The 13,366-nt window shown below is 37.0% G+C and overlaps 1 protein-coding gene across 1 annotated transcript in view; it reads left to right on the forward strand.

Moving 5' to 3' along the window:
• Window positions 1-13,366, forward strand: part of LOC133517498 (uncharacterized) — a 126,709-nt gene that overhangs the window by 58,458 nt on the left and 54,885 nt on the right. The window contains exon 8 of the mRNA XM_061850835.1: window positions 5,862-5,892. Within this exon, the coding sequence (XP_061706819.1) occupies window positions 5,862-5,892 (31 nt within the window). The remainder of the gene's footprint in view (window positions 1-5,861; window positions 5,893-13,366) is intronic.

Consider the following 13,366-nt stretch of genomic DNA (forward strand, 5'->3'; position numbering starts at 1 on the left):
CGGGCGTAAAAAAAATAGAAACAAATTAAGAAAGTCAATTTTAGTTAACAATTTCTATGAAAATTACCTATTTGAACACGATCGGTGGAGCCGTATGAGTTTTTTCCAAAAACCTTATTAGGACGACTTAAGTGTCGTTAAGATACGCCCTTTTGCTTGCATGGCATTTTTTAACGCATGAAGGTACTGAACCCTCCATTATGCGTGATCCGACGCGCACTTGGCTGGTATTTAAATATACACCGTGGGCTGGAGTAACCTGACAAATGCAAACCACGCATTCCTAAGGTCATAAGGAGCAAAACATGTTATACTACGAGTAGTTTTTGTCAAGTACGAAAAAAAAATACCGAAAATAATGCCTTTTTTGCGTTCTCTGCACATGACACGTTATTTATTTTTACATTTCAGCGGATAAAAAAAAACGAGTTTCCTTTAAAACTTTAATGTCTGTCAGTAGGTGTGTGTAAACCAACTCACATAGTCTTAGCGTCGCAGCCAAAAAGGCGTTTTTCACTAACTTATTACAGAAACGAATTTTCACAAGAATTGTTATTACTTGTCTCTAAAACAAGATCCATTTCAGGAAACATTGTATGACATTTTAGTATCTATATGCTGTTAAATTTGTCGGATTACTCTAGCCCATGGTGTCTAAGCCCCTCTACCAATGTTTATTTAGGATTTTGATAATATAACCTATTTTTTTTTCGTCTAGTTTAGAAATGGTTAAAGTCTTATTAAAGGTAACGGGTAGGTACAGTCGGTTCCCTAACATAAGTATCCACTTTTCTATACGACTAGTATGGCTAATTGGTTACTTAAGTTGGGGCACCGACCGTACGACCAAAGGGAATTTGGAATAGAGGTGGATTATCAAAGATTTTTTTTTAGCCACAATAAATTTAGAATAGAAAAGAATTTGATTTATTCATAAACACACAAACAGTAATAGACATACATAAAAGAGAATATAGTGAGAGTAAAGTGTCACGAAATGGCCTCATCTCAGCATGTTGCTGGCGACTTCCAGCGCTGATCTTCCGATGAGACCATCGAATGCGAAATAATCACGGAAGGTAACAGACAAAAGGAAAAAAACATAAAATAAACCGAAATAAATTACGCACAGTAGACAAGCTAATACAAAAAGAGATACAACATGACGAACATACTTAACACTAAGTTAAAATAAAATTGCACGGACGAAACGAACGTACCTGTACCGGTGGCTGTAGTTTACTGCCATCTTTAGACGCCACATGACTTTGTTCCTTATTCTTTCACTGATAGGTATGTGTCAAATTTGTTAAATATCAAAAAGTGGCACCATCTAATAGCTCAAAGGCCAAATGGCTAACAAGTTTTCTTTGACGATAGCGTGGCGTGGCGTCAAGCTTCCAAGGGATTTGAGCAGCGTGCACCGAGGCCGCACACGTACGTTTGAATTTGTCGAAGGGCGAATCAACTTTTGGCCCCATAATAATGTGTCTACGACATTTAAACTTCAATCGAAACTTTCGCTTGTACATAATATATAACTTTGATCTCATTTTATGTTACGTATATGTTAAAATTGCTATTTGACAGGCCTAACTAGACAAATATTAAATTGGAACTTTGATTTCTTGGTAACTCCAGAGACACCGCATGCCACCGGAGCGTCCACTCAGTTGGTATCACAGCTATGCCCCTACGTTTGATCTTTTTTTTTCTTCTAATTATTATAAGAGTTAGGAGCATTTACAAAGGCTGTAGTCGTGTTTCTATGCAAAATTAGCCTTTCTATCAAATGTTCTAGTTATTTTGTTTTTAGATACTCCTTGTAGGCAAAGCTCCGTTCCCAAAAGAAGAACCATGTACACTTGTCAGTTTTCGTAATATGGCGGTTTTTTTTTCACTTTTTAATTATTTTCTTGACTTTGGTCTTTGCGATTTATTTGATTTTTTGGTAGGCTGCATATTAAAACTCATCACTACAAAAAGTATTGTCTGAAACTTTATTCAAATATATGTCAAAATAATGGAATATATAAACCGTGATTACCTTTTATATTCACGGTTTATAATCACGGTTTATATCCCGGTCGATTTAAGTGTAGTGAACCAGGTTGGTACCGTGAATCATTCAAAACTGTTAATGGAATATATTACTATAGCTCTGCCCCTAGCATAGCTATAGTAATATACATCAAATTATTTAAACATATTTTCCATGATGAAAATGGAATATATGTTTAAATAATTTTACAATATCCAAAGAGGAAAATGGGGACTACGATTATATGGAAAAGAGGTCGTCCCCTTTCCTCTCAATCCAAACTTGAACTTGACAATAAGGCCGGCTACACACTTATTTCGGATCCGCACGCCGCTGCTTCGGTGTGCGATCGAGACTTTGTTACAATTGTTATACACGTGTATAACGCTTTATTTATGGTGATAATCGTGATTTTGTTTTAGTAAAATAATTAATCGGATACTGCGATAATTACTCGTACTTCTAGTTCTAACGAACCGGTAACTTTAAGTCAATTCACGCGAATTCAATGTCTGTGGGGAGTTACTTTTTTTTCCACAGTTAACAAATTCCGAGCGTTAAACCTTTACCTAGTTGTTTACTAAATGCTGTTACTGCAATAATCTTTATCTACATAAAATATACGAACGAAAGTTGAATAAACTATATAGGTACTGAAGTACACAAAATTAGGAATTACATATGACAATATCATTCAAAATGGCCTCCTCTGGCCTTGACACAGGCCCTCAAACGACGAGGCCAGTCATCAATAGCGGCACGCATGATTGTCATGTCTAATTCCGTCACTGTCTTAACTATGGCCCGCTTGAGGGAGTCAAGATTTGTGTGGGGTTTAGCACAGGCTTTGTCCTCAATAACCTGCCATATCCAGGGGGGTTAAGGTCCGGGCTGGAGGACGGCCAGTCTTCGTGGGCAATAAAGTCCATTTTGTTCCTTCGAAACCAGGCTTGAATTGTTTTTGCCTTATGTGCAGGAGCTGAGTCCTGTTGAAAGACCCATGGTTGGTTTTGAAATAGGGTGTGGCTAAGGGCTTCACTAAATTGGTTCGAGAACGGTTTCCTGGTAAACTTTGGCCCCAGTTTTCACACCTTTTTCCCAGAAATGAACCTGTGTTAGCCCTGAGTATGACACACCCAGCCAAATCATCACATACTCGTAAGAGGGATGATGGCCGCAATCGCCTCTTGACTGTTTTTTGCTTACACTCTGTCATTCTGGCGGTTACAACATTCTTCAATGGTAATTTTTTTTCATCTGTAACTAGTATTTTTCGGGTGCCATTTTGTGCGTCCGCTTTAATAGCACGCGACTTCTCTCTAGTCTCATAGTCTTTAATCGGCGTTTAGGGAGCTTCTCTTCACGGACATCTGTATTGCCAACAACTTTTGCTTCCGGACGGGGTTTCTTGCAATTCTCGCCTTCACTGCCTTTATTAGAGCTGGGGTCCGAGCGGTGCGTGAGCTAGACCTCTTGCGGTCATCGAAGCTCTGAGTACTATTGTATCTATTAATTGTGCGATAAACAAATTGTTTGTTGATTTTTAGGTTTTCAAGCAACTTCAAAATCATGTTTGGCGGGTGCCCACATTTTGGCAACGCAATTACTGCGATACGATTCTCTTTTAGGCAGCAATTCATTATAGATACGACGAGATAAGCGTTATGTGTGGTATATAATTATAGCTCACAAATCCACCACATTATATCATTTTTTATTTTTTCGGTAGCATTTGCTTTAACGGAAATAAAGTCCTAGGTGTATGTACACACCCAGAATATAGAGAAATATTTTTTAATACCACGTCGGTGGCAAACTAACACAAACTCTGCCCAAAGATTAATGGTTACAGTTACAGTTGGTTGACACACGCACGTGGTTGCCTTCTGTGTAATAATCTACAGTTACAGTTATATGTAGTCGGTACTAGGTACCTACAGTCGTCATTAGAGATATCGGAATGCCCAATGTGTTCACAAATATCTGATCATAGATTTTACTATCAAGACGTTGACGTGTATACTGTACAGAAATTTATAAGCACCTTGCCGCTTCGATATATCTAATGGCGGCTATATACTCTTGTAGAACGCCATACTATATTTGAGAAAACTTCAGCAAACTATGATCGATGCCGTTGACAAATCTCGTGGCAGGTGTGATGAATCGACGCACACTTGCATAATATCTTATGAGGCCGTTCCATAAACCCATCTAGGTCATGTGGTTAGTCTGATTTACGCACGAAGTCAAAAATAACGTACACAAAGGATTTTGTTGTAATTATAATGTATACTAAGTAGGGGAGACCGAGGTGAGTTCACACAAAGGTAAGTTGACACATCATCCATATCTCGCCAACTATAGACGCTAGCAGTATGACCAGTAAGAGAAAAGTGGTTCATTTTCCATTCTAACCAACTCCACAATACATTAGGCTTAGGCCTCAGATAAATCAGATTGTCAGAGGCGGTTCATATCAGACTGCTGAAATTATATTTTTCAATGTCATTTTAGCACATGGGTAACCAATTGAAAGCATTAAGGAAAATAAATTTAATTCCTAATGCTTCAGTCACTAACAACTAGTATAATCAACTAAAATATTGATTAAAGTACCATATTTTCAGGTTACGCTGCCGCAGTCTGTATTTTAAAATGTAATCCGCCTAGAGGCGAAAATGGAAATTAAAATTGCAAAATTGAGCTGTGGCTATCGATGATAATGTTTAATTGATATTAATTTATTGTTTAAATTCATAAATCATAGATGTGTATCAACTTATCTTAGCAGTCAGAACCTGTTTCAATTTGCCTCATTATTAGGAGGGTTGAAACAGACTGGATTGATGCTGAAAAAAATAGCCTACCTTGGTGCCAAATTTCAACTTTCTAGGTCACCTGGAAGTGGGTTAGGTTTTTGTCCTATATCGTTATATGATTTTTTTTTTAAACGAATTTTCAGTAATTTTCAGTTTTCAGATTGTTTCCCCAATGCACACCTAAAAGCCTATCTTGGTGCCAAATTTCAACTTTATAGGTCACCTGGAAGTGGGTTAGGTTTTTGATCTATATGTCAGTCAGTCACAAAAATGCCGGTTTTTAAACATTAATATATTATCAATATCTGATTGAGCTACGTGTACGAGTATGAAATTTTGTATTTTAGACAAGCTTAGGGTTTGAATAACTGTGCCAAATTTCATGTGTAGGTTAAATAGGTTTAAAGTTGTGAAGGGGTCAAAAGTAGCTCGAAATGGTTCGTGTAATATTACACACGGTTGCGTCGCCAGTTCCTTTTCTTTGAACTTGGCCGGACACGCTACCGCGTGTCTAGATTTGAATGCATCAATGTCATAATTTCATAGAAGTTTGACGTTTAATATAACACACGGCGTTTAAACATACTCGTACAATGACACTTGCACAGTCTCGGCTATCAAAATCGCTGCCATCTTAGCTTGGCCTAACTTTAGTTATTTATTTATGATTGCTGTCCTGCTTATTTGATGACGAAGTACATAAAATCCACCATATGTATCTTCAAGTATAATTGAAAGATCATTATATGATTAATGTGACTGCCATAGTAATCGCTGCCACCCAGATTTCTAACGTCCATGAAATTACAACATTGTTGTCGTTTTGATGATGCATTCATGTTGCCACATATAAAGCGTAAACCAAAACTCATTCATCTTTAAAATTAAACTTTCCTACAAACATTAATAACTTGATATTAGGTATAATGTTTGTTTATATGTAAGGTGCATGAGTTTGAACTATGCTGCATTTATTCATTGTTATTATTTTGTTTCAGAGGACGCTACAGCAACAACAACATTTTGCCGGTGAGTTCATTCTTGAAACTTGAATCCAGATAACAATTAGTATCCAATAACATTACCTTTTTGAACTATCAAATAATCAGGAAAACATGTCGGTAGTTTCATTACATTGCCCGCTATTGCGGTACAACTAAATCCAACGATCGATCTAATATAGCAATGTAACGAAACTAGCAAGCAAGTTCTCGATCTGTTTAATTGAGCCGAGTGAGGAGATAGGCAACGACGTTATTGCCTAATTATTGGTTTGCCTTTAAGGGGCCTCTTTATGCGATCTGGTGGCCAGAATTTGAAAATTTGAACTTGTACGTTAGCTAACATATTATAATTTACTACATGAAAGTTTGTTTTAAAGAGATACCTATCACTGTTGCTGTTATTTCATTCATCTGTTTTGCTTTGAGGATTTATTCCGATATTACGACTTCAGACATTATGCAGTACTGCTTGCGATTATCGTGTCGCTAGTAACTTTTTATCACACGTCATAGCTCCATATTCCATCTCTATCAAACGAGAGATGACGAGTTGTAACTAACAAACAATTTTTTTTATTAGAATCTGACCAAGATAAGTTGGCAGCTATTTAGATACCCCAGACGGTGTGTCAAGTAAACTTCATCATTTCATAGAAATTTGACGTTTAAAATAACCCGTGCACCGTCTGGGCTATCAAAATCGCTGCCATATCTTGGTTTGACTTTAAGTCTTTTTTTGACTGAGTTGAACAAAATATAAAAATATCGTAACGACGCCTACACACAATATAACTTACAAGTATTCCTTATGAAAGAGATCAAAACACCGAGCGATTAATTTATTTTTATTTTATTACCTCAGATACATTTCACAGAAATTTATAAACTTTGTGGTTATTCGACCTTAGGTAAGTAAAAGCAATTCGTAAATCTATCCGTATCCGGAAACCTAATTCAAAAGAAAATAACTGCGGTGCAGCGGCCATGTGTCATATGTATTACTAGTGATGTGTTACCGTAAATTACGAGAACAAAGAGAATATTCGGGTAATTTACGCGGTAAAGTTCTCCGTAAGGGTAATTATCGAGAAAGTTGTCTAAATTTTCACATTTTTTAACTTTTTTTTACAGAATTGTATTTTATTTAGTAACACAATACAATCTATACTGAGAAATCTGACAACGGGAACTAGTTTATTACCAAAATTACCGTAAATTACCGCCGTAAATTAGGGGGAATATTCTCCATGAATGTTACCGGGTAAAATTTCTACCAGAAAATTTAAATTTTTTCAATTATATAATTAGGTTTTTGTGGTGAAATACATAAGTAATAATACCTAATTATTACTAACTTTTTGTAAGTTTTAGTGCGATATGAAATTTAGAGTGTTTTAATGGTATCAATGAAATTTGCGTTTTGAGTATAATAATTCAGTTTGATCAAACAAAATCGTTCGCGAAATGAAAAAAAATATATTCTTTTTTACTAATTAAATAATTGCAGCGCAATAAATATCAGAAAATAAACTTAAGAATCATCAGATATATTATATTAAACAATAAAAGTAATGCTGTGTAATCATATGTAAGTAATGCATTGATATGCGAAGAACATTTTGACTAATAATGGATTACATTACAACTACTGTGATTTTAAGATATTTTATTACATCTCGTGTTTATTTTAAGTTACAATTTTATTTTGTAAACAAGTAAGTGCTTATCAACTGGGGTCGTATTGTATTAGTTATTGCAGGTAAAAAAAATAAGTGCAAACTGCATTGCTTGGTTTGGGTATTCACGGATTATAATGGCTCCTGATTGGTCCTCATCCTTTATCGGTTGGTCAAGTAGTATCTTAGTGGGGCAAGTGTGTGGACAACATAGGTCATATAGTATAGTTTAGTTCATCTTGAAGAGACCTACCGCGAACAATGAGGTTACAAAGCAAAGTAGTAGACTATTTTAGAGAAATTACCGATAACGAACGAACAAAGTATAGTTGCTTGTTTTGTGACCATGTGTACACCGCCAAGAATGTCACTCGTTTCTCTTAACATTTGGTTAAGAACTGTCAAGTGTCCTGGTGATGTTAAAACAGGGTTCAAAGCAATGCTCCTACGGAGAACAGTTTTGGACTAGTATCTACGGAACAGCCATGAAAATATTACATAAATAAAATACCATGTGTCAATAACATAACTACACTTAAAAGTAACGTACAAATTAATAAAATATTTCAAAATCTCAAAACTTGTATGCAATTTTCAATCTTAACTGAATATCCTTAAGGGGTAAGTTACCGAGAATTCTCGGTAAATTACGGTAATTTTCACCAATGAGAATTTCCGTAAGTGCGTAATTTCACGGCGGCACATCACTATGTATTACACAAATCATCGGGAGCCACTTTTGAACCCCACATAACTCAAAATCTATTAAACGTGACCAATATGAAATTTGGTTCGTTTATTAAGATCCTTAAGATTAACTAGAACCCCAAATTTCATAAATATATGTAGGTCAACCGTTATTAAGATACAAACGTCTATAAATCTGACTGACTGTTTGACTGACCTACTGAACTAACATCAAAAACCTAACCCACTTTCAGATGACCTAGCAAGTTGAAATTTGGCATCCAGCTGGGCAATTGTGTGGTTGCGAACATAAGATAAAGGAACAATGAGTTTTTTTTCGATTTGTGTCATTTTCAAAAAAACAGTTTAATATACACACTAAGCGCTTTATCGAATTTGCAATGACAAAATAAATTTTAATTTCGAAATCAGTTATGATGAATACTAAAAAATTATGTACAAAAAGTAATAATATCCAAACGAGAGCCAAATTCAATATTAAGAATATGCGTCGTTGTTGACTTTAATATTGAACTTGGCTCTTATTTCACATGTATGTTCTTGATGGTATATAAATACGTATGTTCTGACTGACTGACTCATCAACACTCAGCCGAAATTACAAAAGCTAGAATATAGTATTTTGCCTATCAGTTTACATTTATAATGTGTACAAGAAATAAGAAATGATGATGAAAAATTCAACCCCTTAGGTTTAAATAGGGGATGAAAGTGTGTATGTGGTACTCTCAACTCCTGTTCCTAGTCGTCTTCACGACGGCAGTTTCAGGGGGACCCGCAGGACTCTCAGCTCTGGCTTGCCTTCATTAGCCGTCCAGAGAGAAGTCGTTAGAGCTAAATGCTCCAGGGGTGGAAGTGAAAATTTGCATAAGACGCGAGTTGGCACAGTGACTGTTATCAGCCACTGGGCAGAAAGTGGCGTACACTTCTCGACACCCCTGAGCCGCTCACACCGGTGTTGCTCCTGGTCGTCTTCACGACGGCAGTTTCAGGGGCCCATCTAGTGGGCGGCAAGTCACCACCTGCTTCGATTACTAGTGAAAACATGGCAGGTGCAAGGACGTCTTTGCAACCCAGCCTCATTGTCCACCCAAAATTCAATCCATTGACCGTTATACTGTTCACTTCTTCTTCAATAGTCCCTATGCCTGCTGAGATCGGGTTCCAGCAGGCGTTCTACATGACATTAAAGCTCTGCAAGGGGCATCTACGTGTTTGATCTATGTACGAGTACCCACACAAGCCTATCAAAAGACCGGGATTCAGAGGCCCTTGAAATCCAAGGATAAACAAAACAATAATAAATATTCGACCAACGCCTTGAGACTCTCGCTAGGTGGTTGGATCAAGGATCGATGCAGAAGGGCCAGAAGGCGGTAGTCTGGGACATGGCGCGGATAGTCCGACGGTTCCTCTCTCTGCGGCCCTGACTACCGGTAGCTTAAGCCTTGCCCCGCTGCCGGCGGCACACTAGTTAAGATTTTTTTATAATGTGTTTATACATTTTTTGTATTGTTTTGTAATTATTTTTATATTTTACTTTTATTTTTAATCTAAGACCATAAGTGAATTAAGAAATAATAAACATTTTAAAACATAACTACACAAATTCGCTAAGTCCAACTGTAAGCTTATTAAGGCTTGTATTGTGGGTTGTTGACAACGATAAGTATGATATATAAATAAAATAAACGTTTATTCACGTTTCATGCCTTATAAATATTTACAATATACTTCTGCCAAACCACAGAGTGGTTTGTTGGCAGACGAAGCTCCTATAATATGTAAGCTAGGTAGTCTATATGTTACTTATATTATTATCTATTTAACCCCTTACCGCATGCGCAGCCCTATATGGCAGTTATAATATTCACTTCTATTGATAGCTATTAAAGTTTATTTTTAAACAGACATAAATATTTATAAATACTTAAATAAATAGAAAATACCCATGTCTCAGGAACAAATACTAGTGTTAATCACACAAATAAATGCCCTTACCAGGATTTGAACCCGGGAACATCAGCTTCATAGGCAGGGCCACTACCTACTAGGCCAGAACGATAGGCATGTTACACAGAATACAGGAAAAGTAACACCAGCGTTTTTGAAAATTAATCATCTAAGGGGATAACATAGTAAATTAAGATACAAGTGTGCTAAGTTGGCCATTACACACGAGGCGATATTGTGCGCGCGAGCTGTAAGCGAGCGCGCAATAAGAAAGCCGATGTGTGTAATGACCATAGCACACGCGTTTCATACGACATTTTTCCACACAATTGCGAGGAAAAAACAAAACTTATGAATTAGTTTTTTTTTTGTCAAAACCGTAAGTACAATTTTAAAAATGGTGGCTTACCGTTTTAACTTCGAATAATTGCACCAAAGCGTGCTGGGCTTGTAGGCACTTATTCGCCAGTTCATTGAAGTAAGCTACCAACACCTCTTCCAAGAACTACTGAGCGTTTTTGCTGATTTTCCATTGAATAAAACTTTCACATGCCGCCAATTATTTTTCACCCGATTTTGATGGTAAAAGGCTATCGTTCTCGGCTCTTGCCTCTATTAGTATTACTGGCAGCGTCAATTTTATGTGTTCTTCATTTTCAATTCATGAAAATGACATTTTCGTCAATATATTTAAACTAAAAACATGCAAAACTATTCCAATTTTATGACAAATATGTAAAACGGCTGGCGCGTTATTTTTTTACGCACGATTCCAATGCGCGCGCAAGGCAAAGGCGCGAACGAAATCGACAAACAGCCAATTGAAAAAATGAAAAAAAGTTAATATTTTCGTATTTCTATTCGACGGATGGAGATCAAATCGATAAAATGTTATGTTTATTCATTATTGTAATTTACGAGATAAATTAATCTATATAATGTTTGGTGTGAAAAAACCTCTTTGAACTAACATTTCAAACCTAACAGTTGGTTAAAAAAATGTTTATTACTTGACCAAATTAAGAAGGCTCCGTTTCCATGCATATTATTAGCAATCAGTTACCTTCTTAACTCAGTCGGATAATATAATGAAAAAGCACGAGTGTTATAATATACTGAAAAAGCACGCGTGTTTAATAACTAGGATTATGAGCCAAAAATCGGTGGAATAAAAACGTCGTTTTGAGCAAGTGTGTTGAAAACGGGTTTGTAATTTTGTATCGGGTATAAAGACATCGGGTACAGACATAATATTACGCTACAAGAAAAGTAATATCAGCGTTTTTGGAAATCCATCCCCACATGGGGCTCATAACGGGTCGTTCGTATCGGGTACAAATAGTTTGCAACTTCTTAGAAAGACATAATATTCTTCTTTTAAGGGGGTTGAGAGAGATTATATCGAGAACTATTTCTTTAGTTAGTTGTCTGTACTGTGTTGTGTTCGTAGGTTGAGATAGACAAATTACACTACTTGTAATTGTACTACTATATTTTGCTGCACAATATTCTATACTGTCGAATATGTAGTACATACAAAGTCGCAGGCAACAGCTAGTATATAAATATATGAAACTAGTTCGTCACCGTCCATTCGGATCATTGTAGTTTGTTTATGTACGCGACTATATAGGTATATTGCAATTATAATTAAACTTGAGTGGCAGCCAAAACTACGTCTTTGATTTAGCTACTGTGACTGTCAGTTTTTATTCGAGTTTGGTACATATTCATATGAAATAAATATAACTAAGATAACTTGCCAGCTTCTGATAAAAACTAACATAAGGGTATTTCTTCACTGCTGTGGTAATTGATAAACTCTCAGTTCCTGGCATTTATCAGAAATATTATTTTTAGACTAGGTAATTTAATAATTATACTGAACTTTAGTGACTCATTAGAGTCCTTAGTAAAATGTGGCGTTCCATGGCTAAAACAATGCTTGATATGGAGTTACGCATGAATCCTAAATCTGCGTCATATAAGCTATCTAATACAAAAAAAGTCATGACCTTACATTTAAATCATCAAACCTACACATGCTAAAACCGCGTTTTGAGAAAAAGTAATAGTACATTACTATAGAGGACGGGAAACGAAGGGTTGCAGGCCAAGTAGATACAGACGGCCGAGAGTAGCGAGGTCAATAGGGATACGCGGCCGGCAACCCCGTTTCTCGCCGAGAATTGTTCAGTGCTTTTCTCAAACTTGCAATAAAATAATAATAATAATAAATAGGGTGATGATGATGATGATGATTGTTTCATGTCCTAATGTGTGATGTGTGACGCCATTACGCTTTTTTATTTTTTTGTAGTTATTTTTATTATTTATTTGTATCTCCTTGGATTTCACGGGCCTATAAGTCCCGGTCCTTTGATAGGCTTGCGCGGGGAAATAGATACAACACGTGGAGGCCCCTTGGAGAGATTTAATGTCATGTAGAACGCCTACTGGAACCCGTTCACAGGTGCAACAATAGATACCCATAAACCGGTAGCAACAGGCATTGGGACTAATGTAGAAAAAGTGAACAGTAAAACAGTCTATGGATTGAAATTTGGGTGGACAATGAGACTGGGTTATTGCAAAGACGTCCGGACACCTGCCATAACAATGTTTTCACTAGTTATTGAGGCAGGCGGTGACTTGCCGCCCATTAGATAGGCCCCTGAAACTGCCGTCGTGAAGACGACCAGGAGCAACACCGGTGTGAGCGGCTCAGGGGTGTCGAGAGGTGTACGCCGCTTTCTGCCCAGTGGCTGATAACAGCCACTGTGCCAACTCGCGTCTTATGCAAATTTTCACTTCCACCCCTGGAGCATTTAGCTCTAATGACTCCTCTCTGGACGGCTAATGAAGGCAAGCCAGAGCTGAGAGTCCTGCGGGTCCCCTTGGAGTCTACTCCGACCGACGAAGACACGCCGGAAATGGAGACCCTGACCGACTCTCGGGAGTACTCGGGACCGTGGGGTCGTTACTCCCCAGCAGCTCGCCACAAGCTGCCCTGCAGGCTTATTATTTAATATTATTATGTGGTATTTCCGGCCCTAATTTGAAGTAAGTCATGTCAACATTTTATTACAAGTTTGAGAAAAAGAAGTTTCAAACGCATTTTAGGTAACTGTGTTTCCGTTGGAAGTTATATAGATAATGGTT

This window comes from Cydia pomonella, chromosome 1, assembly GCF_033807575.1.
Source record: "Cydia pomonella isolate Wapato2018A chromosome 1, ilCydPomo1, whole genome shotgun sequence".
Classification (NCBI taxonomy): domain Eukaryota; kingdom Metazoa; phylum Arthropoda; class Insecta; order Lepidoptera; family Tortricidae; genus Cydia; species Cydia pomonella.